We start from the raw sequence: 26077 nt of genomic DNA, 5'->3' as shown, positions 1-26077 counted from the left end.
TGAGCTGAAGGCAGACGCTTAATGACTGAGCCACCCAGGTGCCCCTATATTCATTTACTTTTAAAGAAAAGTATTTGCCAGAGGAACTTTTTGACTGATGAGCTTCTTTGTTTTAACAATAACACTGCAGTTTTCATTGCCTGTGAAATGTATGCAGATTCTTGAATTTCTCCGAGTTCTCATGATTAACACTTTTCATCCAATCCCCAAACTTTAATTTCAAACTTTATTTTCTTTAACTTTAACACAATAAAAACCATATGCCAAAGCCCTATCCCATAGCTGTGCTCTGTAGGGACCAGACTTAATGTACACTAAGACAGTGTGGGGGTGCCTGGATGGCTCCCCTGGTTGAGCGTCCGACTCTTGATTTCAGCTTGAGTCATGATCTCAGGGTTGTGCCCTGCGTCGGGCTCTGTGCTCAGTGGGGAGTCTACTTCTCTCTCTCTCCCGCCATCTCTCCCTGCCCCCCCACCCTGCTTGCGTGCTCTCTCTCTCTCTCTGAAATAAATAGTAAAATCTTAAAAAAAATTAAGACAGTGTATCTATTTGGAATGCATATGGATATAAACAACAGAAAACCCTACTTTCCAGACTGATACCAATAAAAAACTATTTTTTTCCTATGTAGCAAAAAGTTCAGGGGAAATGTCCTGGGGCTAGTATCAGTGATCACCAGGAACTCAGCTTCTTTCTACTTTTCTGTTCCTCTATCCTTAGCAGAGGCCTTTATTCTCAAGCCTCTTGCCTCATGGTTGGAAGATGGCTGCTGCACCTCCAGGCCTCACACTTATGTTCCAATCAGGAAGAAGGAGGGAGGGTGAAAGGATGCAGAGCTTTCCCTTAGCAAGTCCTTATCTTCTTATTTAGGAGGAGAAGGCCTCCCCTGGGCTTGGGAAAGCCAAGTGGTTTATATTAACTATCTTATTTAATCCCTATTTTAAACATCTGAGGTAGGTCATATTTCCCCTGCTTTACAGATGTGGAAGCTTAGAGAACTTAGTAACTTTCCCAAGGTCACACCATCAGCGGCAGAACTAAGACTAACCATGATAACACACTGCGTTTTTCCAGCCTGTGTTTCATCATTGCACACAAAGCAATTCCCTGTTCGTTTTTTTTCATTTGGGTCTCCTGAACCTCGTGGAGATGGGCAAGGCAGGTATTAGGATAGCCTCATGTCGCGGAAGAGGAAGTGAATGATGACTTGCCCAAGGCACCCAGCCAGCAACTTTCATTGAACTGGGTTTAATCTCCGGTCTCGTGTCCTGTCTTCTGGACCCTGCGGTCTGTGTGTGGTTGAGGAGCTCTCGATTCGCTGAGGGGCATGGACACACAGAAGGAAAAGGTGCAAACATTTAAGTTTGCACAGGCTCAGCTTCTAGGGGTTTTCTGCTGATTCTCCCCCTCCTTTTTTTCCCTATAGTTTTCATCCCTCTGACATATTTTATTTTCTAACTGGAAGTTTGTACCTCTTCATCCCCTTTGCCTGTCACCCAACCCCCCGCCCCCATCCCCTCTGGCAACCACTAGTTTCTTCTCAGTACGTAGGAGTCCACTTCTGTTTTGTTTGTTCATCTGCTTTGTTTTGTTTTGTTTTTGGATTCCACATATAAGCAAAATCATATGGTATTTGTCGTTTTCTGTCTGACTTATTTCACTTAGCAGAATACCCTCGAGGTCCATCCACATTGTTGTGAATGGCAAGATCTCATTTTTTTATGGCTGAGTTATATTTCATCGTGTGTATGTATGTGTGTGTGTGTGTGTATGTATATCATATATTCTTATCTGTTCATCTACTGATGGATACTTAGGTTGTTTCCATATCTTGACTATTGTAAATAATGCTGCAGTAAACATAGGGGTACATACATCTTTTTGAATGAGTGCTTCGTCTTCTTTGGGTAAATACCCGGAAGTGAATTACTGGGTTGTAGGGTAGCTCTATTTTTAATTTTTTTGAGGAACTTCCATGCTATTTTCCACAGCGGCTGTGCCAATTCACATTCCCACCAACCGTGCGCAAGGGTTCTCTTTCCCCCACATGCTCGCAACACTTGTTCTCTCTTATCTTTTTGATGATAGCCGTTCTGACTGGTGTGGGATGACATATCACTGTGGTTTTGATTGGCGTTTCCCTGATGAGTGATGTGGAGCATCTCTTCATGTGTTTCTTGGCCCTGCCCTGCCGCTTGCAGGGATGGGAGGGTGAGTCTGGGACTACGCGGTGATGCACACCACTTTGTTTCAGAACAGACCCTGTGCACAGAGGGGTCTGCGTTGCCTTTCTCCACCCATGGGTTCCACTCTCTTAGTGTGTGTGCTTTCCAGTTTTACTGCAAACAGGTACCTGCTGCTGGAAGGGGAGTTTCCTAGACCAAAAAGTCAGACTCTATCTTAAGTATTCTTTTCCTCTTCTTGAGCACAGGTCACAAAGGAGGGGATATTTCTTGAAAATCCAGTCGGATTACATGGTAAAAGGAAAGAAGAAAACCGATTCCAAGTGAATTTTCTGTTGGCCTCGATAGAATTAAATAAATTAATTAAATAAAACCCCCAGTAATCCATTTTTTTTTAAAAAGCCTCTGCGTAACATGACGAATTTGGCTCTGAGCTCTGACCTCAGTGCTTGGGTCATGGGTCTTTGAGAAAAATCTGTAAATGATTTAAAGAGCAGACACGAAGGCTCCACCTGCAGTGAATAGATGAACATGATGGGTTGCAGCATTTGGATAAAAAGATACCCATTTTAAAATAGAAGTATGATATTTTGATGTTGTGTTAAGTAAGAAAATGGTAATCACAGGGAGCAGATTGGTATTATGATGAAGCCTTAACTTGGTTCTCGATATGGAGGCACATAGTAGGTACTCAATAAAATATTCACTGAATACCTCTGGGAGTCAAGCCAACTTAATGAATTGATCACTGGACTTTTGACACCACAATCAGATAAACAATTTTAAAGTAGTCTGTGTATTCTGTGGTTATTCCATGACTCCAAATGATCTCTAAAATAAGCCATTATCAAATTGGTGTTGTGAATTAGAGGACAAAAGCCCAAACTTAAATCCACTTTCACGGAGGAAACCTCACGGGGTAATCATTTCTCCCCCGCTCTTGCTAGTGGTCTGAAATGTGAGCAGCATTAGCGGGTGACACCAGCAAGCAGGCTGCCTGTTGGGTCCCAGTCGGCTTGGGATCAGTGCAAATCAAGGGGCTGCCCAGGAGCTAACCACACAGACAACGATGTGCTGTGGCTGGTGGTCCACTGCTGGATGCAGATGGAGCGTTTTTAAGGGTTCCTAGCTGCTCTCTCTTACGAGCACAGAAGCAGCAGCCAGGATAGAGCCCTTCTTTGGGTGTGTCTTCTCCATCCTCCTGTCCTTCCAGCTGCTCGGGCTGATGACCTTGGAGTCGTCCTGACTCCTGTTTCTCTCACATTCCTCGTCAGATCTGTGAGCAAACCCGCTGGCCCTGCTTTGAGAACATATGTGATGTGTCACCACTGTCAACTGCCTTCACTGACACTGTGCTAGACCAAGCTATGGTCATTTCACACCTGGGCTCCCGAAGCAGCCACCTCGCTGGTTTTCCTGCTTCTGCCCTGCCTTCTTACGCGTGATGTTCAACACAGTGGGCAGAGGGATCCTTTCTACAGGCTTAAGACCCATCATGTAACTCTTCTCCATTCTTCTCTGAATTCTCCGGATTCTCATCCTGCTTGGAGTAAAACCTCAAGTCCTTCCAGTGGCTTGTCACCCCCATGGTTTCTCTGAATTGATCTGCCATTCTCCCTGCTTTCTGCGCTTAGGCCACATGGGCCTCCTTCCTGTTCCTGGAGCACATCAGGTGGGCTCCTGTCTCCACGCAGTTCTTGCTACCTTGATCCCTCTGCCTGTGACATTGTTCCCCGGATATCCACATGGTCCCTTCTCTCACATTCTCCAAATCTCTGCCCAAATGTGTCCTTCTCAGTGAGACCTCATCACCCTGTTTAAAACTGCAGCTATGTATTTAAAACTATTAGGTTTGCTGTAGTTTTTTTTTGGGGGGGTAGGTATTTTTTTATTAGGTTAAGGAAGTTTCTATTCCTAGTTTGCTGAAAATTTAAAAAATGGGCAGTTACTGAATTTCATTGATTTCATTGATTTTTTTCCTCTGCCTACTGAGATCATCATGCCTCCTTTAATGTGGCAATGTGGTTAATTGCATTAATATATTTTCTAATATTAAACGAGACCTGTATTTCTGGAATACCCAAGTGGCCCAATAGGGGGAATGCAAGCAGAGCATGGCAATCTTGCTGAGTTGAGGAGACAGATATAGGCATTTGGAGAGGCTGAAGCAGCTGGAATTTGCAGAGCAGAGTCCCAGAGAGGAGGATCCTAGGCAAAGAAAGAGCTCTAAAAATCTGGAGATTGTTACTGAATACTAAGCCACAAATACACAGGGGGAAACTCCATGAAGCTGGTCAAAGGACAACTGGAGAACTGTAAACTGAACAATACCTGGGTGATACTCGAGTTCTAAACAGCTAGCGTGGAGAGTCGTCACTGGACACATGGGCATTCATAGACACCCCAGAAGGGTCAGTGTCACTAGTTGAGCTGAAGTATTTCTACAGGAAAGGCTATTAAAGATCTGTCCAAAAAAAGCTTAAAAACATGCTTTGAGAGAATTAACCTAATCTGCAAATAACCTAACTTCCTGTTAGAACAAAGTCTGATACTCTTGAAAAGAAGGCAACAAACTCTAGCACTCAACAATGCACAATTTACAATGTCCAGCACCCAACAAAAAATTACTTGACATGAGAAGAGGTGATCAAATGTGATTCATAATCTGGAGCAAAATCGGTCAATAGAAACAGTCGGAAATGACAGAGACGAAATGACTCACAGACAAGGACTTTAAATCATCTATTTTAAGTATCCTCAAAGACTTAAAGGAAATCATGTAATGTGGAGAAAAGTGTAAGATATTTAAAAAACCCCAAATGGTCCTTGTGGCACTGAAAATTTCAATGTATGAAATGAAAATTTCACCAGATGGGATTAATAGAAGATTAGACTCTGCAGAAGAACAGATCAGTGAACTCATAAACATAGTAATGGATACTACTCACACTAATGCACAGAGAAAAAAAAGAAAACCCCACCAGAGCCTTTCTGACCTGTGGGACAATGTTGAGCAGCCTGTGTATGTGTGATTGTGTGTAATGGAAGTCCCAGGAAGAAGAGGGTCAAGAAAGAAATAGATTTGAAGAGGGCACCTGGTGACTCATTCGGTTAAGCATTTGCCTTCAGCTCAGGTCATGATTCCAGAATCCCAGGATTGAGTCCCGCATCGGGCTCCCTGCTCAGCAGGGAGTCTGCTTCTCCCTCTGACTCTCCCCCCTCTCAGTGCTTTCTCTCTCAAATAAATAAATAAATAAAATCTTTAAAAAAAAGAAATAGATTTGAAGAGCTAATGGCCAAAGTTTTTTCCACATTTAATGAAAGCTGTAAAGATAGTTATAGACAGATCTAAGACACTCGAATCCCAAACAGAATAAACATAAAACCAAACCAAGACACATGATAACCAAATTGCTGAAAAGCAGTGATAATGAAAAAAATCTTGAATTTCAGAGACAAAGATACATTAAATATAGAACAAAGGTTAGAATTACTCCAGATTTCTTGTCATAAACGATGTAAGCCAGAAGACATCAAAACATCTTCAAAGCAGTGGAAGAAAAAGCAATCAATCTAGAATTTTGTATCTAGTGAAATTATTTTTCAAAAAACTCTTTAGCTAGTTGGTTGGCTGTATGACTGTTCTGGCCAGGGAGATACGAACAAAAGTGCTGTGTGCATGCCTTTCTTCTCCCTCCTCCTCCTTCCTGTCTGGAGCTCCAGAAACTATCTTACACAGAAGGGGGACCTTTAAATATAGGACAGTGACTTTTCCTTTGCTGGACAATGAAAGGGCAACAGGATCTAAGGAGTCTGGTTCTCCAACACCGTGGATTGCCAGACCAGCCCCAGACAGCCTTCAGGAGGTATCACAGTGAGAAAGGGTTAAGCTGTTATTTGGAGGTTTTCTCTAACCCTGAACCCAAGTCTAATGTGATTAGCTATTTGAAAGAATAGCAGTTGGTAAGTCTCTGATGAGATCTAGAACAAAGAAGACACAAATAAATAATATGAAGATTTTAGAAGGGGACATAACCATAAATGCAGCAGAGAAGACAAGAATAATAAAAGATTATGAAAAACGTACCAATAATTTTCACGTTCAGGAAAAAAAAGAATACATTTCTAGAAAAAAAATCACTAAAACTAAATCAAGAAAAAGCAGAGACTTGAAACAGACCCTTGTTCTCTGATGTTCACAGCAGCATTATTCACAAAAGTAAAAAGGTGGAACCAATCCAGATGTCCATTGATGAATGAATGTGGTATAGACATACAATGGAATCTTCTTCAGCCTGAAAAAGGAATGAAATTCTGACACCTACTACAACACTGATGGACCTTGAGAACGTTATGCTGAGTGAAATAAGCCAGACACAGAAGGACAAATATTGCATGATTCCTCTCCTACGAGACACTAGAATGGTCAGATTCGTAGAGACAGTAGAATAGAGGTCACGGGGGCCAGGCGGCAGAGAGGAAACGAGGAGTGAGTGTTTAACGGGGACAGAGGCTCAATTTGGGAAGAGGTAATGTTTTGGATGTAATGGATGGTGGTGATGGTTGCACAGCAGTCCAAATGTACTTACTGCCACTGAACTATACGCTTAAAAATGGTTAAAATGGTAAAGTGTATGTCGTATGTATTTTGTCAGAATAATTTTTTTTTCTTCTTGGGTATTGTGGAGCAGGAGGATGTGTCTGTACACTCAGGCCTCCCCGTTGCTAGAAATCCAACATTGGCCCTGACATCCTAAAGCTTCTAGCTTAATGACTTCTGCTCGTACTTCTCCTTTCTTGGCATTTCCATAACTGGAAGAATGGGTGCAAATATATAATATTATAGTAACTAGCTATTAGAGATTTTTTTTTTAAGATTTTACTTATTTATTTGGCAGAGAGACACAGCCAGAGAGGGAACACAAGCAGGGGGAGTAGCAGAGGGAGAAGCAGGCTCCCTGCTGAGCAGGGAGCCTGATGCGGGGCTTGATCCCAGGACCCTGGGATCATGACCTGAGTCGAAGGCAGACGCTTAACGACTGAGCTACCCAGGCACCCCGCTATTAGAGATTTTTAAAAAAAATTTTTTAAGTAATCTCTACACCCAACATGGGGCTTGAACTCACAACCCCGAAATCAAGCATTGCATGCACTACGGACTGAGCCGGCCAGGCGCCCCAGGAACCAGTCATTAGAAGGAGCAGACATAACTTCTCCTCCCAGCAGGAAGCCTGTTGATAAAGAAGAGGAGCCCCTGGAACAGCATGGCTGACCCTTGTCCCCAGACCTTTTCCTCACGTGAACTGGCAGGTGAAGTCTGCTCAGCTACCTCACGTGCTCCAGGCTTACAAACCAAGGTCCACTTTTAGAGCTGCTGGTGGGGATGACATCTGTTTGGCACTGGGCTGTGGGCCGGGCTCCCGGGTGAAACCGGCTCCCAGTGCCTGTCTTTCAGAGCCCGTGTCTGCAGGATGCTGTTTTTCCAGGACAGCCTCTACCTTCAGAATCACCTGAGCCTCACAAATGCACCAGGAATTCACCTTGCAGCCTGGCACATTCTGAGTCCCTGTGTAGGGCGGCCGCTCCCAGATTCTTCGAGAGAGCCTCAGCAGACCCGCCTTCCACCGCACGCCTCCCCCAGCCCCTCAGGTGTTTCTGCCTCGGGATTTGGAGCTGTGGTGCCGCCAGGCAGGGATGTGTCTGCATTTGTGTGTGACATCATTGATCCTGGATGGGAGGTAGGTTTCTTCCTCACCCCAAGCACGTTTCTACAACTGTCCCGGTTCCACCTTCGTAAGCAGATACAACTGGGAGGGTCTGCTGATGAGCTCTGTGCAGGGCCTCTCCTGCAAGGGCAGCCCAGGCACCCACATGCTGCCTCACGGATCTCCCAAAGGCTACTGAGCCTCTTCTCCACATGGTCCCACTCTGCCCATTATGCTTACGTGGCTCATATCCCCTGTGCCCTGCAGCCCAGCTGGCCTGCTCATCTCCCCCAGCACAGCCCCCTCCTCCAGAATCCCCTAGACACTCCAGCCCTCCCTGAGCCCTCCTGGGACCTGCAGGTCTTCAAGGCATTTTCTCTCCCCACCCATGTCTGATTCCCTTTCCCTGCTTGCCGGGAGCAGACAGTGGGTGTGTTGAACATAACTAAAGTCCAGAACTGCATGTGACCGGTTGCATCTTGGACTTCCACTTTGAGCCAGTGAGGAAGGAGACGTGCCGGCTGCCTGCATGTCCCTGTCTTCGCAGCTGGGCACTCCTGCATCGCCACTGTCCCTGGCTGGGCATGGGTGGGGCCACACCTCCTGCAGATGGTACTGTGACCACAGCCTCAGCTGATAAGGAGTCAGAAGGAAGCCCAGCCCTGGGCTGAGTTGTCATATGAAGTTAGCCTGCTACCTGCCACCCTCGTAGGGCACTGTGGCCTAGCTGTAGCAGAGATGATTAACACAACCTCCATCTTCTTGGGGGTACTGAATCAGCCCAGGAGGGCAGTTTTAGGCTGTCCTGGCAATACTGCCCTGGCTCTTGAGGATTTTCTTGCCCCAATCTCCCTGAATCTCAGAAGCGCTGATTCCGCCCTGCCTGGCCCTGGGCTGTGCTTGCTCTATGCTGCTCCGGGAACCAGCACACTGAACCTGCCCCCAGTTCTCAGGTGATGGGCCCCACTGCCTGCTTGTCTCAGGTCTGCCTGTCCTAGGGTTGTGGCAGGGGCAGCCACCACCATGTCCCCATCCCCGCTGAAGAATGGGGTGATACTGCAGACCTAAACCAGCCTTGTATGAACCAGGAACCCAGTACAAAGGAACCGGATGGAATGGGAGGACATTGAATGCAGCTGAGTTAGAAGGTGGCATTCGGGGACACTCCTGAGTTCAAATCCTACCCCCTCCCCGGTATTTGTTGGCTAAACCTTGGTTTCGTCAAAGGGTGGTTGAGGATGGAATGAGACAGTAAGTGGACATGCCAGACACAGAGCAAGCAAGCATAGTGGTAATTATTGCTATCAGGCTGGGGCAGAGAGAAGAGTGAGCTAGACCCACTTTGTCAAGGAATGGCTCTGTGACCTCCAGGACCAACCCCAGCCTCAGTGCCTGCCTCTGTCCCGGGGCTGTTTGTCTTGTCCCCTGACCTCCCAGCACTGTTCTGAGGATCAAAGGAAGGAGTACAGAGGCAAGCCTCCTGCAAACTGTAAAGTATTTCATAAACCCAAGATGTTTGTATTACGATGTACACAGTGTCCCAGTGTGCGTATACCCTCGTGTCTTTGAATGTGCCTTTGAGTAACTCAAGATGGGGGAAAAGATGGTTTTCTAGCTGTTAATGTTGCCAGGCTTTGAAACGTGCTTACACTTGGCTCCCACACAGGCTGAAATTAAACTGTGAACACACGTTCCCTGTTCAGTGGCCTGCGATTTTGCAGCTGGGTTGTTGCTTTGCATGGCTTCCTGTCTGTCCTCCTGTGATTACCGACTGGCTTCTGGAGGCAGGTGCAGAGAGAGGGAGACAGTTTAGACAAGGGGGACTCCAGACCCTGCAGCCTGGGTACCAGCCCTTCCTGCACCCCATTTCCTCCTCCCAGGAGTGGAGAGCCTTCGAAGAGCGATCCACACATCTGATTTTAAGTTGTGGTATGGTTGATAATACAAGCAGGTTCAGGGGCGCCTGGGTGGTCAGTCGTTAAGCGTCTGCCTTCGGCTCAGGTCATGAGCCCAGGGTACTGGGATCGAGCCCCGCGTCAGGCTCTCTGCTCGGCGGGAAGCCTGCCTCTCCCTCTCCCCCCCACCCCCGCTTGTGTTCCCTCTTTTGCTGTGTCTCTCTCTGTCAAATAAATAAATAAAATCTTAAAAACAAAAACAAAAACAAAAAAAAAAACCCAAGCAGATCCAAATTGCTAGGGAAGCACAGAGAGGATCAACTTCTTAGTTTTGGGGAAAGGGGCAAAAGGCCAACACTTTCCTTGGGGCCATTCCTGGGGTAGGTCCCATTTCAAGAACTCAGTATTCCTGTCCCTAAATATCCTTGGCTGGAGAGGTACAAAAGGGGTCATTGCACAGGGTATATGTGGAGGGGATAAAGTCACAGAAACGACTGGGCAGAGGAAGTAGAAAATTTAAAATGGATTCATTGTTTTTTTATTCTACTTGCATATTCATAGGCTTATGAACTATTATTATTATTATTATTATTATTATTAATTGTGGTGGAATACTTCTAAAAAATGTACCATCTGTATTAGTTGGCTAGAGCTGCCATAACACAGTACTGAAGACCAGGCAGCTTGAACAACAGAAATTTGTTTTCTCCCGGTTCTGGAGGCTGGGAGCCTGAGATCAAGGTGTTGGCAGGATTGGTTTCTTCTGAAGCCCCCCTCCTGGGCTTGTGGATAGCTGTCTTCTTGTGCTTCTTCACATCATCTTTCTCTACATGTAAGTGTCCTAATTTCCTCTTCTTTTGAGGATGCCAGTCATCCTGGTTTAGGGCCCACCCTCATGACCTCATTTTAACTTAATCACCTCTTCCAAGAACTTATTTCCAACGCAGTCACATTCTAAGGTACTGGGGGTTTGGACTTCAACATACAAATTTGGCGGGGAGGGGGTTGGCATGATTTAGCCTGTAACTCACTATAAACTGCCTATCACACCTAACCGCCACACAGTAGGAGGGCCAGAGAGGAACCGGCCTGCAGGCCCACTGGCTCCTTCTTCCAAGCTCCCCACCTCACAGTTCTAAGAGAGGATATGGATGTTGCCCCAAATTATAACGATATTCCTGGAAACTGTGGGCAAATGGGACTCTTAGAACCAAAGACATCTTATGTAGGTAACAAGAGTTGCAGTTAAGAGCACTCTTTGGAAATATTATAGAGTCTTCATATTTATATACTTATTTAGAGAGAGCAGGCATGTGGTGGGGGGGGATGGGCAGAGGGCGATGAAGAGGGAGAGAAGCGGACTCCAGGCTGACCACCGAGCATGACTTAGGGCTTGATCTCATGGCCCCGAGATCATGACCTGAGCCAAAATCAAGAGTCGGACACTCAGCTGACTGAGCCACCTGGGCGCCCCTATTGTAGAATGTTCTATAGGCACTGCACACGAGAAAGGCTTGTCTCTTGCAAACAGTCCCAGCACACTATGGCATGGTGGGTTTTATCATGACTTGTGTGAGGATCTCATCATGAAGCATTGAGACATGAAGCATAAATGAGAACAGCAGAGAAATCCAGAAAAAACTGTGCTGGTTGCATACAGCCTGGACTCAACAGTGTGGAGCTTCTCAGATATTGAGTATTGTAGATGATACTGGATACTTCCTCCTGGAATGTTTCTATATTTGAAAAAAAATGTATTTATTGGCATTGTGATAATACTTGTCTAGTTCACCGACTTTCTTTCTGAGTAGCGTTAGTGGTAATTTGATATGATTGTGTGCCTAAATATACCCACATCATCCTAACAAGTATATGGGGTCCTACCATGGTGGATACCGATGGATGCGGCTAACAATTTGCAGGTTCATTGTGCAAGGGACTGTCCTAGGAGGGCTCCTGGGTAAAAGCCAGCAGCAGTCCACCAGGATCAGAACCGTCCCGGATAGTGTTTTGCTTGAGCGAAGGTTTAGATCCTGAATGCTCAGCTTTCCAGCCATTTTTACTTCTCAGATGAGTGGCAGCCAGCCTGGAAGAGCCTTCTTTGGAAAACCTGATGAATGCAGGGAAAAACACTTGGAAGTACTGACATGGGAGAGGGTTTCCTGCAAAATGACCTGACCAGAATATTCTAAAGCAGTAAATGATCATAAGAATCACCTGGGGAGATTTGAAATGCCCTCCTGTACCCCTTCCTATACCCAATGATCACATCAGAATTTCTTTTTTTTTTAAGATTAATTTATTTATTTGAGAGAGAAAGAAAGAGAGAAATAAAACAAGCAGGGAGAGGGGCAGAGGGAGAGGGAGGCTCCTTGAGCAGACTGCCCCCTTAGTGAGGAGCCTGGTGGATGCGGGGTTCAATCCCAGGACCCTGAGATCATGACCTGAGCTGAAATCAAGAGTCGGATGCTTAACCATTTGAGCCACCTGGGCTCCTCCCTATCAGAATTTCTGAGGATGGGGTCAGGTCATTAGTGTCCACAAGCATCCCAAATAGTTGTGGCACGTGGCCAGGCTGAGAAGCACTGTGTAAAGGGAAGCCTATGGTTGGCACATCCCACCAACTGCTCTGAGTTTCTAATCAGCTTTTTAGTGACTCCTCTGAACTGCGAATGGACAGCCAAAGCTGACCAGACATGTAAGAAAAGCCTCTAACTTGAAAAAGGCCAAAACAATGAGAAAAGGTGAAGACTATGGAAAAAAAATTTTTTTTAAAAATCTATCTTCAGTATCTTCAGAGAGATGAGAAGTTATTCCACTGGTGAGATGAGAAAAGGATGAGATTTTAAAAATTCAGAAGACAGGGTGCCTGGGTGGCTCAGTTGGTTAAGCGTTTGCACCTTCAGCCCAAGTCATGATCCTAGGGTCCTGGGATCGAGCACCAAGTGCAGGCTCACTGCTCAGCAGGGAGTCTGCTCCTCCCTCTGCCCCTTTCACACTCTCCCCTCGACCCCCGCTCCTGTTCTCTCTCTCTCAAATAAATAGTCTTAAAAAAAAAATCAGAAGACAGAAAAGCCCTTGGATATTAAAACATGACAGTAGAATTATTATTGTGCAAAGTTTTTGAAGAGAAAAGGAAAAAAAGATAGAAAAATCTCTATAAAAGATTAAAAGGTAAAGTTAAGGAAATCTCCCAGAACATTGAGCAAAAAAGTCAAAGGGAGAAAAAGGAAAGTCACAGAGATGGAAAAGATAAGAAAATAAGAGGAACAGACAGGAGGTCCGCATTCCAACAATAGGCATTGCAGAAAGAGAACAGGGAAAACAGAAGAGAGAAATCATCAAAGACACAATTTCGTAGAAGTTCCCAGAAATGACGAACATGAGTCTTCTGATTGCGAGGGGCCAGCCAAGGCCTAACACAATGGATGAACACAGACCCACGCTTCACCAGCATGGTGAAGTTTCAGAGCTATGGGGAAACTTCCAGAGAGAAACCAGGTTTCATACTTAGGATAAAGAGTCAGAAGGTATCTGAGCTCTCAACACAACACTGGAAGCCACATGATGCTTGACGATGCCACAGCCGTGGGCAACATGCTCTCTCGGCTCACGCTCCTGGTCTGTAAAATGGGCACGGTGTTGTGTAAGCCAAGTTTCTGCAGGCGTCTCTAAACAGAACTGACTGGATTCCTCCTCTTTCTCACCTGCACTGGTCAGGGCTGACATCCACCCCCCTGTGTGTCCTTGGGGTCTCCTGCAGCTCTGCAGCTCTCAAGATGCTGAAGGTTTGGTCTAGTCTGCTGTGAAGCAGAAAGAGCCCCTCCTGCCCTTCGTCTTTCATGTCTACGCGGTTGGAGGGGTCACGTGGAGTGCTAATTGTACCTTCGCTTGCGGTTTGTGATGAAACAGTTTGTGGGCGTTTCCTGGGGCTGCCATAACAATGACCCCAGACTTGGTGGTTTCAAACAACAGAAATGTATTTGCTCACATTTCCAGAGGCCAGAAGTCAGAAATGAAGGTGTCAGCGAGGCCGTGCTCCCTCTGAAGGCACTGGGGGGAGGGTCTTCCCTGACTCTTTCAGCTTCTCCTGGCAACACTTGGCGTTCTCTGGCTTGTGGACACATCACTCCAATCTCTGCCCCCATCGCCTTCTCCCTGTGTGTCTCCATGTCCCCCGTTGTCTTGAAAGACATCAGTCACTGGATTTAGGGCCCATCTGAATCCAGAATGACCTCATCTTCAGTAATTACATCTGCTAAGACCCTATTATGGATTCCCAATTAGGGAATGGGACGGGAGTAACAGTCCAACAGGAGCTGGGCCAGGTTGCAAATCTGAGGGACAGTCACCATGCTTTACTCAGAATCTTCACCCTCTGTCTCAGTCAAACTTGCTGGGTCAACCAACCAGCTCCTCCTTACTTCAAAATGTGATATGCCCCTGGACTGGTCCTCCCTGGCCCCCCTGGGGTCATAAATATGCCCATCACATATTTTAGCTTTAGGTTCAAGCCAGAACCTCTACTATATATGTAGGTGGAAAGAGCTATAAACTCATAAGCATTACATTGAATATTACTTATTCTGCTTATTAAAAGCAACCAAGAGCTTAACTATTTAACACGCATCTTGTCTCTTATAATTCCCATATGCATTCATTCAATAGGCATTATTGAGCTATGCACCAGGCACAGCAGGATCAGGAATTTATATAGTTGGCTAGATCAAAGACTCCTGGGTTGTTGTGGAGCCTGCCAGGGATTTTGATGATCTTCCCTAATCAGCCTTCTTTTACTTTGCCTCAGTACCTGATCCTCTGCCAGTGTGGAGGCAGCTGCCTGAGACCTGTGACCACCCACTGATGGAGGGGAAAACATGTGGGTCTATTCCTACAAACTCACCCTTACCAGGCAAGAGAAGAAGGACTCAAAGCTTGTTAACTGCAGCTTGATTGGATGAGAGCGGGGAATCCCCCTTCCAGTGGGTGGTTCTCCAAAATGATTGCCCACCCGACCACCAGAAATAACGTGGGCACTGCTGAGACCTCAAGGACCAACATGATGAGAATGGCCAAAGCTCCATCCATGTGTTTTTTATCTTGAAGCCAGTCATGTTATTACCCTGTGCGACTTCTAATAGTTTGGAGCCAAGGCCCTCACAGGTCAGGTGAACGCGCATGTGAGGGAGGGTGAGGGTGATTTGATGAAGCTGGCAACACCTGCAGAAAACTTCGGTAAAGTCTGTGTGGACACTATCTGATGCACGCTGTGTTGGGGTGGAGGTTCTGTGCACATCACAGATGGAGAGAAAACCTTACAGACCTGGAGGCAATGTGGTTGGATGGTTGGAGAAGGCAGTTGCATCTGTCCCGTATCTGCTGAGTATTAGGCAGCAGTATGCTTTCTGGGAATCAAGGAGAAGGGACCCAGGGCTTACCAGCGACTCCCCTCCAGGTCTTGGCATTAGGAGAATGCAGTTAACCTTTTTTTGTAGCATTCTTCCTCACGTACGATGATTCCATTTTCTTAACCCATTGCCTTCCCCAGTATATTTCCCAGCTAGAAGCCCCTTGAAGACACAGATGGTGCATCATTGGACACCCAGGGCTTAATGCACAGCACCGGGCACATTATCCCCAGTCCCAAGGGTTTATGGAATGACTTACACCCTAACCTGGAAATTGAGGAGGCTTTGGCAGGTTACAGGCTTCATCAACAGGGAATGTTGTCCAATTGCTTCCAGGAGACATACGGGAGACAAGGAGGGAGGTCGGCATGATCTAAAATCATGCTCGTGTCTAAAAATCTGACATAACTAATTAATTTACAAACGCCAAAGTCACCACAAGTGGTGAGTGGACTGAAATGATTACAGGAGGAGAAGAAAAGCACAGACAGATCTTTCCGATTACTGAAGGAAACCAGCAAGTGGGGAGTGAAGGGTTGCATTAAATTTTGGGGGGAATGTAAATTGTCGGCACTTTCTCCAAGGGCTTCAGGTCCCGGGCGGTGGGTTGGCATGTGAGACGCTGGGGTACGTGAGGGGCACCATGAGTCTTAGAGAGGGTGGTGCCAAGGCTTATCAGGGCACCATGGCCTCTGGGGTCAGACCTGGTTTTGAATCTGAGCTCAGTTCCTAGACTTTCTGTGAGTTGGGACACGTCGCTTGTCAGTCCCCAGTTTCACATCTCTAAAATAGGGACAATCACATGTACCTCAGAGGGTTGCAGTAAGGACCAAATAGGTCACAAGTGAAAGCGTCCAGTAGTTTCTGGCAGTTACGACACGTTCAGTCAGTGTAAGTTTACTATTATTATCTCTCTTACTGGCTTGTGCAATGTACTCCATCACATCTCTGTTTCTTCGTCTGTGAAAAACAGAATACATCAGTTGTTGGGCACATAGTTGATGATCAGTATAGGTTTTATTTATAACTTTTTCTGACTTTTTGTTTGGAAACAATTTTAGACTTAAAGTTGCAAAAATAGTAGAGCGTTCTCCTTCACTCTACAGCAGGCTTCCCCTAATGTTAACATTGTAATCATAGTGCATTGATGAATCCAGGAAATTTACACCGGCAAGAGGCAATGCCATTCATTAAAGTGCAGACCTCTTTGAATTCCCCCAAATGCTCTTTCCTGTCCCAGTTTCCATACCAGGATCCCATGTTCCCTTTAGTCCAATTTTTGACAGCTTTTTGTCTTTCACGACCTTGACACTTTTGACGAGGACTGGCCAATTACTTGGAAGAGATATTTCTCAATTTGGGTTCGCCTGATGTTTTCTGGTGATTAGATCAAGGTTATGTACTTTTGGCAGGAATACCAGTCATGATGTTGTGTTACTTTTGTTTTTCTTTTATCTTCATCACGGTAAAATACACATAACGTACAACTTACCACTTTAAACTATTTTAAACTGTACAATTCAGTGGCATTTAGTACATTCACAGTGTTGTGCACCCACCATGTCCATCTAGTTCCATCACCCCCAAAAGCAACGCCTTCCCAACAGCTGCAGTCCCCATTCCCAGTGCCCCCAGCCCCTGACAATCACCTGTCTGCTTTCTGTCTATGGATTTGCCTATTCTGGACATTTCATGGAAATGAAATCATACAATATGTGATCTTTCCTGGCTGGCTCTTTTTCACTTAGTATCATGTTTTCAAGTTTCATCCCCGTTCCTTCATGGATTAGTACTTCATTCCTTTTTATGGCTGAATAATATTCCATTATGTGGACAAGCAACATTTTTATTTTCTAAATCAACTGTGAAACCTGGTGTGGGCCCCAGGGTTGGGCCTGGAAAGTGAGGGGAGGAGGAAGGAGATCCTTGTGACTGGCAGGAGGTACTGAGTATGCGGGGAAGGGCCAGGATTGGTGCACGGGGGAGTGAGGGAGTATATATGGGGACTGTATGACACATTGCAGACAACACTCAGGGAGGCCCCCGTGGCACTGCCCTATGGATAGCAGACTCCTGTGAAAGTTTCATTTGTGGGAAGGTAAAAGCAGTTGTAGCAGATGGCCCAGGCACGGGAAAGGCAAGTCTCTGGGGCTGGAAGAGCAGGCCTGTGGGGGCCGAGGCACCAGAGCCTGGGGCTCCGACTGCGGTGGTTGCGAAGAGCACGCTCAGTGAAGGGCTTGTGCCCCCGGGGCCCGTGCTCATTGCTTAGAGAGGAATCGGTGCCTCCCTTTCGGCAAATGCAATAGTTGCAAACTTGCATGTATTAAAAAAAAGGTGTGCTGACAGGCAAACATTTTCGTCTCCTAAACGTCGCACCCGCGCTGCTCCTTAACTAGTAGTAGCCACTGGTTTTCCTCGAGCGGGTTTGGGGGCCCGAGGCGGGAGGAAAACGGGTCTCGCAGAACCCCATCACCTCCGCAGTCCCCGCAGCCCCGCAGTGCCTGCGGTGGCGGTCGGGGCACCGCGCCGCCGGGGGCGGCGGGCTGAGGACTGAAGGCGGAGCCACAACTAGCCCGCCCCGCCCCCACCCTGCAGCCGCTCCAGCCCGGCGCGCGCACCGTGCGCGCGCCCGGGGTCCGGCGGCGGCGTGCGCGGGCCGCGCGTGCGCGCTGCGGTGGGGCGAGGGGCGGCGCGGGCGAGTCTGTCAGTGACAGCGGGAGGGGGAGGGGGCCGGAGATGGTGGCGGCGGCGGCGGCTGCTCTTCCGACATGAGGCAGCGGCAGCGGGAGGCACGGCGGCGGCCGCGGCCGCGGCGGCGTCGCTAGCTCGGGAGGCCGCCCCGGGCGTGGGCGGGCGGGCGTCCCGGGTCGGCGTCGCGGGAGCGGGCTCTGCGGCAGCGCCGCGCAGGGCGGCCGGCTGAGGGGCTCGCGCCCGCCGCGCCCTGAGCTCGGCGCCCGGCGACTCCCGGGGCGCTGGACATCCCCGCCCCGCTGGGTCGGCCCCGGAGGCCGGGAGCAGGCCCCGCTAGACGGGCCGCGCCGACGGGGGTGGCCGCAGCGCCGCGGGCTCCTCAGACTCGCGCCGGCGCCGGGGCCTCGCTGCCGCCCCTCACAGCCGGTCCGCAGCCTCCCGCGGGGCCGCCGGCCTTTGACGCAGGGGAGGCGCCGCTCGGCGCGGTATGAGGGGCCAGCCGCCGCCGGCGGGAGAGCTGTGCCGGCGAGAGCGGCTGGCGGCGTGAGAGGGCTCGGCTGGACTTGCCTCCACGGCCGTGGCGGCCGGAGCAGGCGAGTGCGCGGGGCGGGCGGCGCGGGGGGCCGAGGGGCGCCGCCGCCTCGCCGGCCCGGGGCTGCCGGGTCCGTCCCGATTGCTGCGGGTGGCCTCGGGGCGGGACGGTGGAAGTCCCGGTTAGACGTTAGCCGCAGCTTTCGGGAGCATATGGTGCCTCTCCAAGTAGACCGCCAGGGCCACCGCCGAGCAAACCGGTGGAGCTCGTGGCCTTCGGGTGTGTGTACCTGTGTAGGAATCAGTGCCAGTGTAACTCTGGTTGTCTTCGCCGATAGGTACCAGTGACCCCGGCCGGGAAGGTTCTGAGCGCTTGGCAACATGGCTTCCCCGCCCCACCAGCAGCTGCTGCAGCACCACAGCACCGAGGTGAGTTGTGACTCCAGCGGAGACAGCAACAGCGTGAGGGTCAAAATCAACCCCAAGCAGCTGTCCTCCAACAGCCACCCCAAGCACTGCAAGTACAGCATCTCCTCCAGCTGCAGCAGCTCTGGGGACTCAGGGGGCGTCCCCCGGAGAGTGGGCGTTGGAGGCCGCCTGCGCAGGCAGAAGAAGCTGCCCCAGCTGTTCGAGAGGGCCTCCAGTCGGTGGTGGGACCCCAAGTTCGACTCGGTGAACCTGGAGGAGGCTTGCATGGAGCGCTGCTTCCCGCAGACCCAGCGCCGCTTCCGGTATGCGCTCTTCTACATCGGCTTCGCCTGCCTTCTGTGGAGCATCTATTTTGGGGTCCACATGCGGTCCAGACTGATTGTCATGGTAGCCCCAGCTCTGTGCATCCTCGTAGTGTGTGTGGGCTTTTTTCTGTTTACCTTCACTAAGCTGTATGCCCGTCATTACGTGTGGACCTCTTTGGTTCTCACCCTCCTGGTGTTCGCCCTGACCCTGGCCGCCCAGTTTCAGGTTTTGACGCCTCTCTCAGGACGTCTTGACAGCTCCAATCATACCCTCACAGCCAAGCCCACAGACACTTGCTTATCTCAAGTGGGGAGCTTTTCCATGTGCATCGAAGTGCTCTTTTTGCTTTACACCGTCATGCACTTACCTTTGTACTTGAGCTTGTTTCTGGGAGTGGTCTATTCTGTTCTCTTTGAGACCTTTGGCTATCATTTCCGAGACAAAGACTGCTTTCCCCCACCTGGAGCAGGGGCGCCACACTGGGAGCTGCTGAACCGAGCCCTGCTCCACATCTGCATCCACGCCATTGGGATCCACCTATTTATCATGTCCCAGGTGAGATCTAGGAGCACCTTTCTCAAGGTGGGACAGTCAATTATGCACGGAAAGGATCTGGAAGTGGAAAAAGCCCTGAAAGAGAGGATGATTCATTCTGTGATGCCAAGAATCATAGCTGATGACCTGATGAAACAGGGGGATGAGGAGAGTGAGAATTCGGTCAAAAGACATGCCACCTCGAGCCCCAAGAACAGGAAGAAAAAGTCTTCCATACAGAAAGCCCCTATAGCATTCCGCCCTTTCAAAATGCAGCAGATTGAAGAAGTCAGTATTTTATTTGCAGATATCGTGGGCTTCACCAAGATGAGTGCCAATAAGTCTGCTCACGCGTTGGTGGGTCTTCTCAATGATCTGTTTGGTCGCTTCGACCGGCTGTGTGAAGAGACCAAGTGTGAGAAAATCAGTACCCTGGGAGACTGCTACTATTGTGTGGCGGGGTGTCCAGAGCCCCGGGCTGACCATGCTTACTGCTGCATTGAGATGGGCTTGGGCATGATCAGAGCTATCGAGCAGTTCTGCCAGGAGAAGAAAGAGATGGTGAATATGCGTGTCGGGGTTCACACGGGGACCGTCCTCTGTGGCATCTTGGGCATGAGGAGGTTCAAATTCGATGTGTGGTCCAATGATGTGAACTTGGCCAATCTCATGGAGCAGCTGGGAGTGGCGGGCAAGGTTCACATTTCTGAGGCCACAGCAAAATACTTAGATGATCGGTACGAAATGGAAGATGGGAAAGTTACTGAACGCCTTGGCCAGAGTGTTGTTGCTGATCAGTTGAAAGGTATGTGCGTTTCTTTGCCTTGTCATCTCCCTCCCCAGTCCTGTTTGTGTTGAGGAAAATAAAAACCAAACAATCTTTTTCTAGTGTATCTGGAGGCAGATCATTTGTCTCAGGACACCTCACCATGGGGGCATCTCAGGGCTGGTGAGACTTTTCCTCTGGTGAGTCAGGTATTACAGATCTGTTCACACTGTGACAATGCTGACCTAGATGAGACCTTTAGGAGGAAGGAGAACCTTGGAAATGCGTATCCTGCCAGTCAGCTGTTATTGTTTCTGAAATTCTGGGGGCAGGTCCGATGAATGTATGGGGGGGTCAGAGCCTCTTAGCGGCAGAACTTTGAAGTACTTTAACAGATTGTTCTTGGTTGCCCCTAAATCCCATCAAAACATTTCTCTATGCCTTTTTCCAGAACTGTGGAGAATAAAACCTTTCTCGCCTTGAGGCCTCACTTTACTGGAATAAGGGAGTTGGCTTAGCCCTGCAGGACTCTTGAGAATTAGATGGAATTGTATACTCCCAAGTACACACTGCCTTTGCCTAGGTCTCTTTTTTTAAAATGTATTTTCAGCTTTCAACTTTCATTTTGATCGTGATATTTGTCTTATCATATAGACCGCAGCGTTTTAGAAATACACCTGAAATACACCCAGAGCAGTGTTTAGACCCCCTATTCCCAACCCCTTGGATTTGTATCTTGTCTCTTATCTTGGTCTTAAGCTCTTACTGCTGTTCTTGATATTTTCACTGGGCTTCTTTGGTTTTTCTTATTTTCACGTAGGACAAAAATTTTTGAGGCCTGGAAAGTGATGTATAAGCAAGTGGGACCCAAAGTAAGGATTCTAAATACCTAACACCCATCCTACCCCCTTTTTAAAAACAGTCCTTATGTTTTACTAAAATCTTCTGGGTTGGAGGGGGGACATCTATTTTGGAAGTATGTAGAGAAAATAATATTGATTCTTAAAACCAAATTTGTAAAGCTTATTGTGTTTTGTGGTGCCCACACGTTGCATGATTACACAGTAAAAAGCTCCAGGAAAAACAGTTTGTCGGGGGAAGGAACAGCTTAAGTCAGAGATGAGAGAATACTGTAAATCAGAGACAGTGAGTGGTTGAGTGTGGGGGCCTGAATAGGTTGTCAGGCTTGACGTCATCCTGTATGCTCAGCTGATACTTCATTTCTCTCCTTGTGATTGGAGTTCCCCATGTCATTTGCTTGTTATTCGGTGAGAGCACTTTATCCTTCTCCTGACTTTTCTTTATTAATTTTGCTAGGAGTTAAAGAATTTATAGGTGTAGTAGAAAACTATTTTCACCTGATACTTCCCTCTGTCTAGAGAGCTGTAAATGTTACATTGAGGAGGTCAGAAACTACACTTTGCAGTTCACTTGAGAGATTCTGCCGTGGCGATTGTCTTTCCCTTTAGGAGGGTGACTCTTGCTCTCAGAGTCCTCAGAGTCTAAAGATGCCGGTGGAGTGTGGGGCGGATGTAATCCCTGCTTGACACTTTGGCATCTTTAAGATCTGAGTGTTGTAGGCTCTGTCCTCAGGGGTTGTGGGACAGATTCCAGAGAATGGAGCTGTGCTGTATGACATTATGACAAGAATAGCAGTTTTGTAAGTGGTAGTTTGAACAGTGTATTTCTTGAATATCAAAAATAAAAACAGATGTAATCATAAAGTAGGTCTGGAAGTCGCCAAGTCTTTGACTCTTTGGCAATACCCATTTTTTAAAATTTATGCGTAATTTTATTTTCAATTTCAGTTCAAGCCAAGGGTCTCAGAGACACTGACAAAGTATGCTAGAATGGGTTTATTGAGTTTTTAAACTTCAAGTAGTGTAAATTTGGTAAGTTAGCTTTTTCTTTAAATTGGTGTAGTTGTATATTTAAGGGAAAAGTTTTATTACTGGATGGGAGGTAGAGAAAGATGGAAGGGTTAGCTAAAACGGTTATATTTTTATATGGTATTCCCTCATTTAACTGTTTCCCTGAGACCATGATTTTTGCTTTATTCAGCTGATTTTGAAAACCTTTGTGGACAGGACTCCAGTAATATAGGATGTCTGCACAACTTCCTGCCTCTTTTTGAAGCTGCCCAGTTCTGTTCTCCTGTCATTGTACAAATCTGCTAAATTGGGAAGGTAGCACAGTTTGTAGAAAACCCTTTTTATACATGAGGTTAAGGTTATATATTTAAAATTTCCATACTTATCTGGCACTGGGGATACCATGATCATGAAGGCGGTTTTCCCAGGGTGATGCTTATCCATTGCACCCCAGGTGTGCTGACCCCTGTGATTTCCCCAAATGTGGGAAACTCAACTGCATAATTTGTGGTAGTGGGGGACTGCGTTTGTGCTCTCTCCTTTTTTAAAAAGATAAGTAAATAAAAAATAAATTTCTTTTAGCCTGTCTTAGGGTTTGTGGAGATATTTTCTCTCTACAATGTTGGGCATTAGCCTTTACCTCTCTTCCCCTTTTCTGACAACGGGGTTAAAAATACCCAGTAGAGGACTCTGTAGAAATGAGTATCAGTAGACTGGTCACTCCAGAACTAGCCTGGCAGTGTGAAAAGTAGCTACTGCTCTGTAATTTATCAGAAAAGGTTTGTGGAAGGGTGGACTTTCATTATTTCTGCACATTCACTCACTCTTCAAAAATCATCGTGCTCCTATGATGCGCCCCATGCTGTGGATGAGCAGATGGAGTCCCGACAGTTCCTGACGTCAGTGAGCTTACAGTTCTAAAGGTGATAGCGTGTGCAGAGAGTCAGGAACGCTCTTTGGAGGTGCACATACTGAGGTGGATCTTGAGACCGGGCGGTGGCTCTCCAGGTAGATAAAAGAACATTCAGTGCAGTGGGAGGAACACGAGCAAAGGCTTGGGGTTGTTTTTCTTGGTGGGCCTTAAGTACAGTAATTCATGAGGACAAGGAAGGCTGTGGGTCACAAGGGAAGGAGTTTGTATTCGATCCTGTAGTAATGGGGAGCCACTGGTAGGCTTTAGGCACGAGGCTTAGGTGATCTAATTTGCAAGTTTAGAGGGCTTACTTTTTCAGTTCTAGGGAGTGTCGGTTGGAAGGGTATGAGATGGGAGATTAGGCAGGGTAAATGGCCGGACTTAACCAGGGTGACGACATGGCAATGGAAGTGGTGGGACAGATATGAGCCGTAGCAGGACAGACTTGATAAGTAGAGCCAGATTTAAAAAGACAACTTGGGGGTGAGAGGATAGATTGTCTGAATGGGAGATGGCCTTTCAAGGTTTCTGGAGTTGACGTTGGGGACAGTTTGCTGTCAGGAACGAGTGAGACCTTTGAAGTTTCTGTGGTATGAATAGAGAATGCAGGATTGAGTTGCAGAATATGAAACAGTCCAGGAACCCCTGGCTTGTTCATTCATTCATTCATTCATTCATTCAACAAGTAATTTATTTTGTGCTGGGCACAGTTCTAGGTGCTGGGGATACAGCAGTGAACAAACGAGACAAAAATTCCTGCCCTCATGGTATGTCGTCATGCACTGAAAGTTCTCAGACACCAGTCTGAGCAGCCATGCAGGGCTGCCTCTGCAAGGGAGAGCAGCAGTGGTATTCTGTTCTAATAGGGCAGTCAGACAGTAGACAAATAAATATAAAATTTATTTTGCATTAAGCTTTAAGGAGAAAACATAAAGCAAAAAGGAGGATTTGGAGTCTGTGTGTATGTGTGTAAAATTTTAGATAGGGTGGCCAGTCACTGAGAGAGAAGGTTGAAGGAATTTTCAGCACAGGACTAGGATTTTGGAAATGATCAAAAAAGTAAGAGGCAATTATTATTAAAAATAGGGAGAAATAGTGTGATATGAGTTGATGGGAAGAAGCATCCTTTCACACCATTTGGGACAGACCACTGGGCCCAAAAGAGTACTGGCTATTCTTTTCTGCCTTGGGCCACAAGCCAAAAAGGTGAGGAGGATTGTCTGGAACTGTTGTTTTTTTTCCTGTAGTAGGTAGAGTCACAAAGACAGAAGGTTAAACTGTCAGAAGATATCTATAAGTGTCTTATATTCCCCTCTGAAACATTAGGAAGCTGAAACAGGGTGCACAGTCACTCCAAACTGACCGCAACAACCATGTCTTTACAAAGGGAATATCTGGTAGCTATCACCAACCTTTTAGGCTCATGAGCAACTGGGGGAAAGATCTGCTGATGTGCATTGGAGCAGATCATCACCTGCTGGCCACAGCGACCAAGACCTTCCCCAAGTGCTAATAGGTGGCACTTAGAAGAGTTCCTATCTAGCCCCCTGCTGGGGCCATTCCTCAAATTGACAGTGGCCTGAGGCACTCTGAGCTTTCGCCTTTACTAACGGCTGTCCCAAACTGGCAGTCTGGGCCCCCTAGTTCCTTGCCAGCTGGCAGCTAACAGCCCTACCTAAGCATGTACCTTTGCCACCCACTGGAGTGCTAGCCTACAGCTGACAGCTCAGTGCTTCCTCTAAAGTCCAGTCAAGAAATTCTGTGCTCACCTGCACCCTAGAATGGGCTGTCTCGTGCACTTTGAAACATAGCCTCTTGGATGGCAAGTGGCAGAGACAAGATGAAGCAGAATTTAGCTTGACAATCAAGATTGGAGACAACAAACAACTGTGAAGTTGATGCTCAGGCAGCCCTTGGTGACAATGTATTCAGGCTTCTTCAGGCCAAATTACATGCCTTCCAGCAAGAAACACACAGGTGTTAATTCTGAGGACCAACTTTTGAGCAGAATTAGCCTTTGGCAAAGAATCAAGGATATAGTTTGCAGAATGGCAGGTGGAATAAAGAAGGAAGGAAGGTAATCTTCTAGGTAGAATTAACTAAGAAAGGGAAAAATTAAAAAGAAGTAAATAGCATAAGTAACGAAATTTCAGGGACTAGCTAGCCTGGTTCAAATAATGATTGTGTTTCTGCCTCCTGGTCAATGTCACCTGTGGACTTTGCTGTGGAGTAATAATCTTGAAAGAAAACATTGAATTTTCTCTCGTGTGTACATGTGCCTAAATTTTCCTCTTTTTGGTTGGTGATTTCAGTATTGGTATTTCTGTTAGGATTCTTATAAGACAGTGATAATTAATCATTAGAATGCATGTCCCCTCTCCTGGTGGTGATAGGAGGCTGCTGACCACCAGAGGAGTGGCTGAGTGGCTCCTCATTCATGTGACTCTTGGCATCATTTGTACTTTGCACATGAGACACCTGAAGACCTTTTTCCCAGAAGGAACTAGCATCCTTGGAGGGAATTTTATAAGGAGATGAGAGTTTTTGAAACAGGAAGGGCACTGCCATGTGAGGTCTAGACCGTCCACGCTAAGACGTTAATGCAGGATCGCAGTGAGGGAACTGAGTGCCTCACAGGCTGACCGGGGCTACCAGGCACGAGCAATGGGCAAAGGGCTGGGGTAGTCTTCCTCTAGAAAGGCTGGATAAGGCCGTGACATTCATCGGTCTTGCTCATGCCCTGGTAGACTGTATTGGCCAAGCCACCCCGTTGCCAACCTTGGGTCAGGTTTGGTGAAACTGTACTTTGTAAAACTTGCTTGCTCTTGTAAATCAGGTTTTTGTT

At 47.4% G+C, this 26077-nt stretch overlaps 1 protein-coding gene and 1 non-coding gene across 2 annotated transcripts in view; both read left to right on the top strand.

Moving 5' to 3' along the window:
* Window positions 1–18305: 18305 nt before the first annotated feature.
* The window catches only part of ADCY9 (adenylate cyclase 9), a 114926-nt gene continuing 107154 nt past the window's right edge, over window positions 18306–26077 (top strand). Inside the window, exons 1-2 of the mRNA XM_028117545.2 lie at window positions 18306–18475; window positions 18752–20487. Of these exons, the coding sequence (XP_027973346.2) occupies window positions 18795–20487 (1693 nt within the window). The 5' untranslated portion in view covers window positions 18306–18475; window positions 18752–18794. The remainder of the gene's footprint in view (window positions 18476–18751; window positions 20488–26077) is intronic.
* Window positions 22698–22861, top strand: LOC114219965 (U1 spliceosomal RNA). Its single transcript, XR_003611496.1, has one exon. It is a non-coding gene; the product is annotated as a U1 spliceosomal RNA (small nuclear RNA).

This window comes from Eumetopias jubatus, unplaced genomic scaffold (genome assembly GCF_037043125.1).
Source record: "Eumetopias jubatus isolate StellerSeaLion01/CBP00866 unplaced genomic scaffold, mEumJub1_p1.0 scaffold_12, whole genome shotgun sequence".
NCBI classification, from domain to species: domain Eukaryota; kingdom Metazoa; phylum Chordata; class Mammalia; order Carnivora; family Otariidae; genus Eumetopias; species Eumetopias jubatus.
Note: the sequence above shows the minus strand (reverse complement) of the source record. Positions and strands in the feature narration are given on the sequence as shown.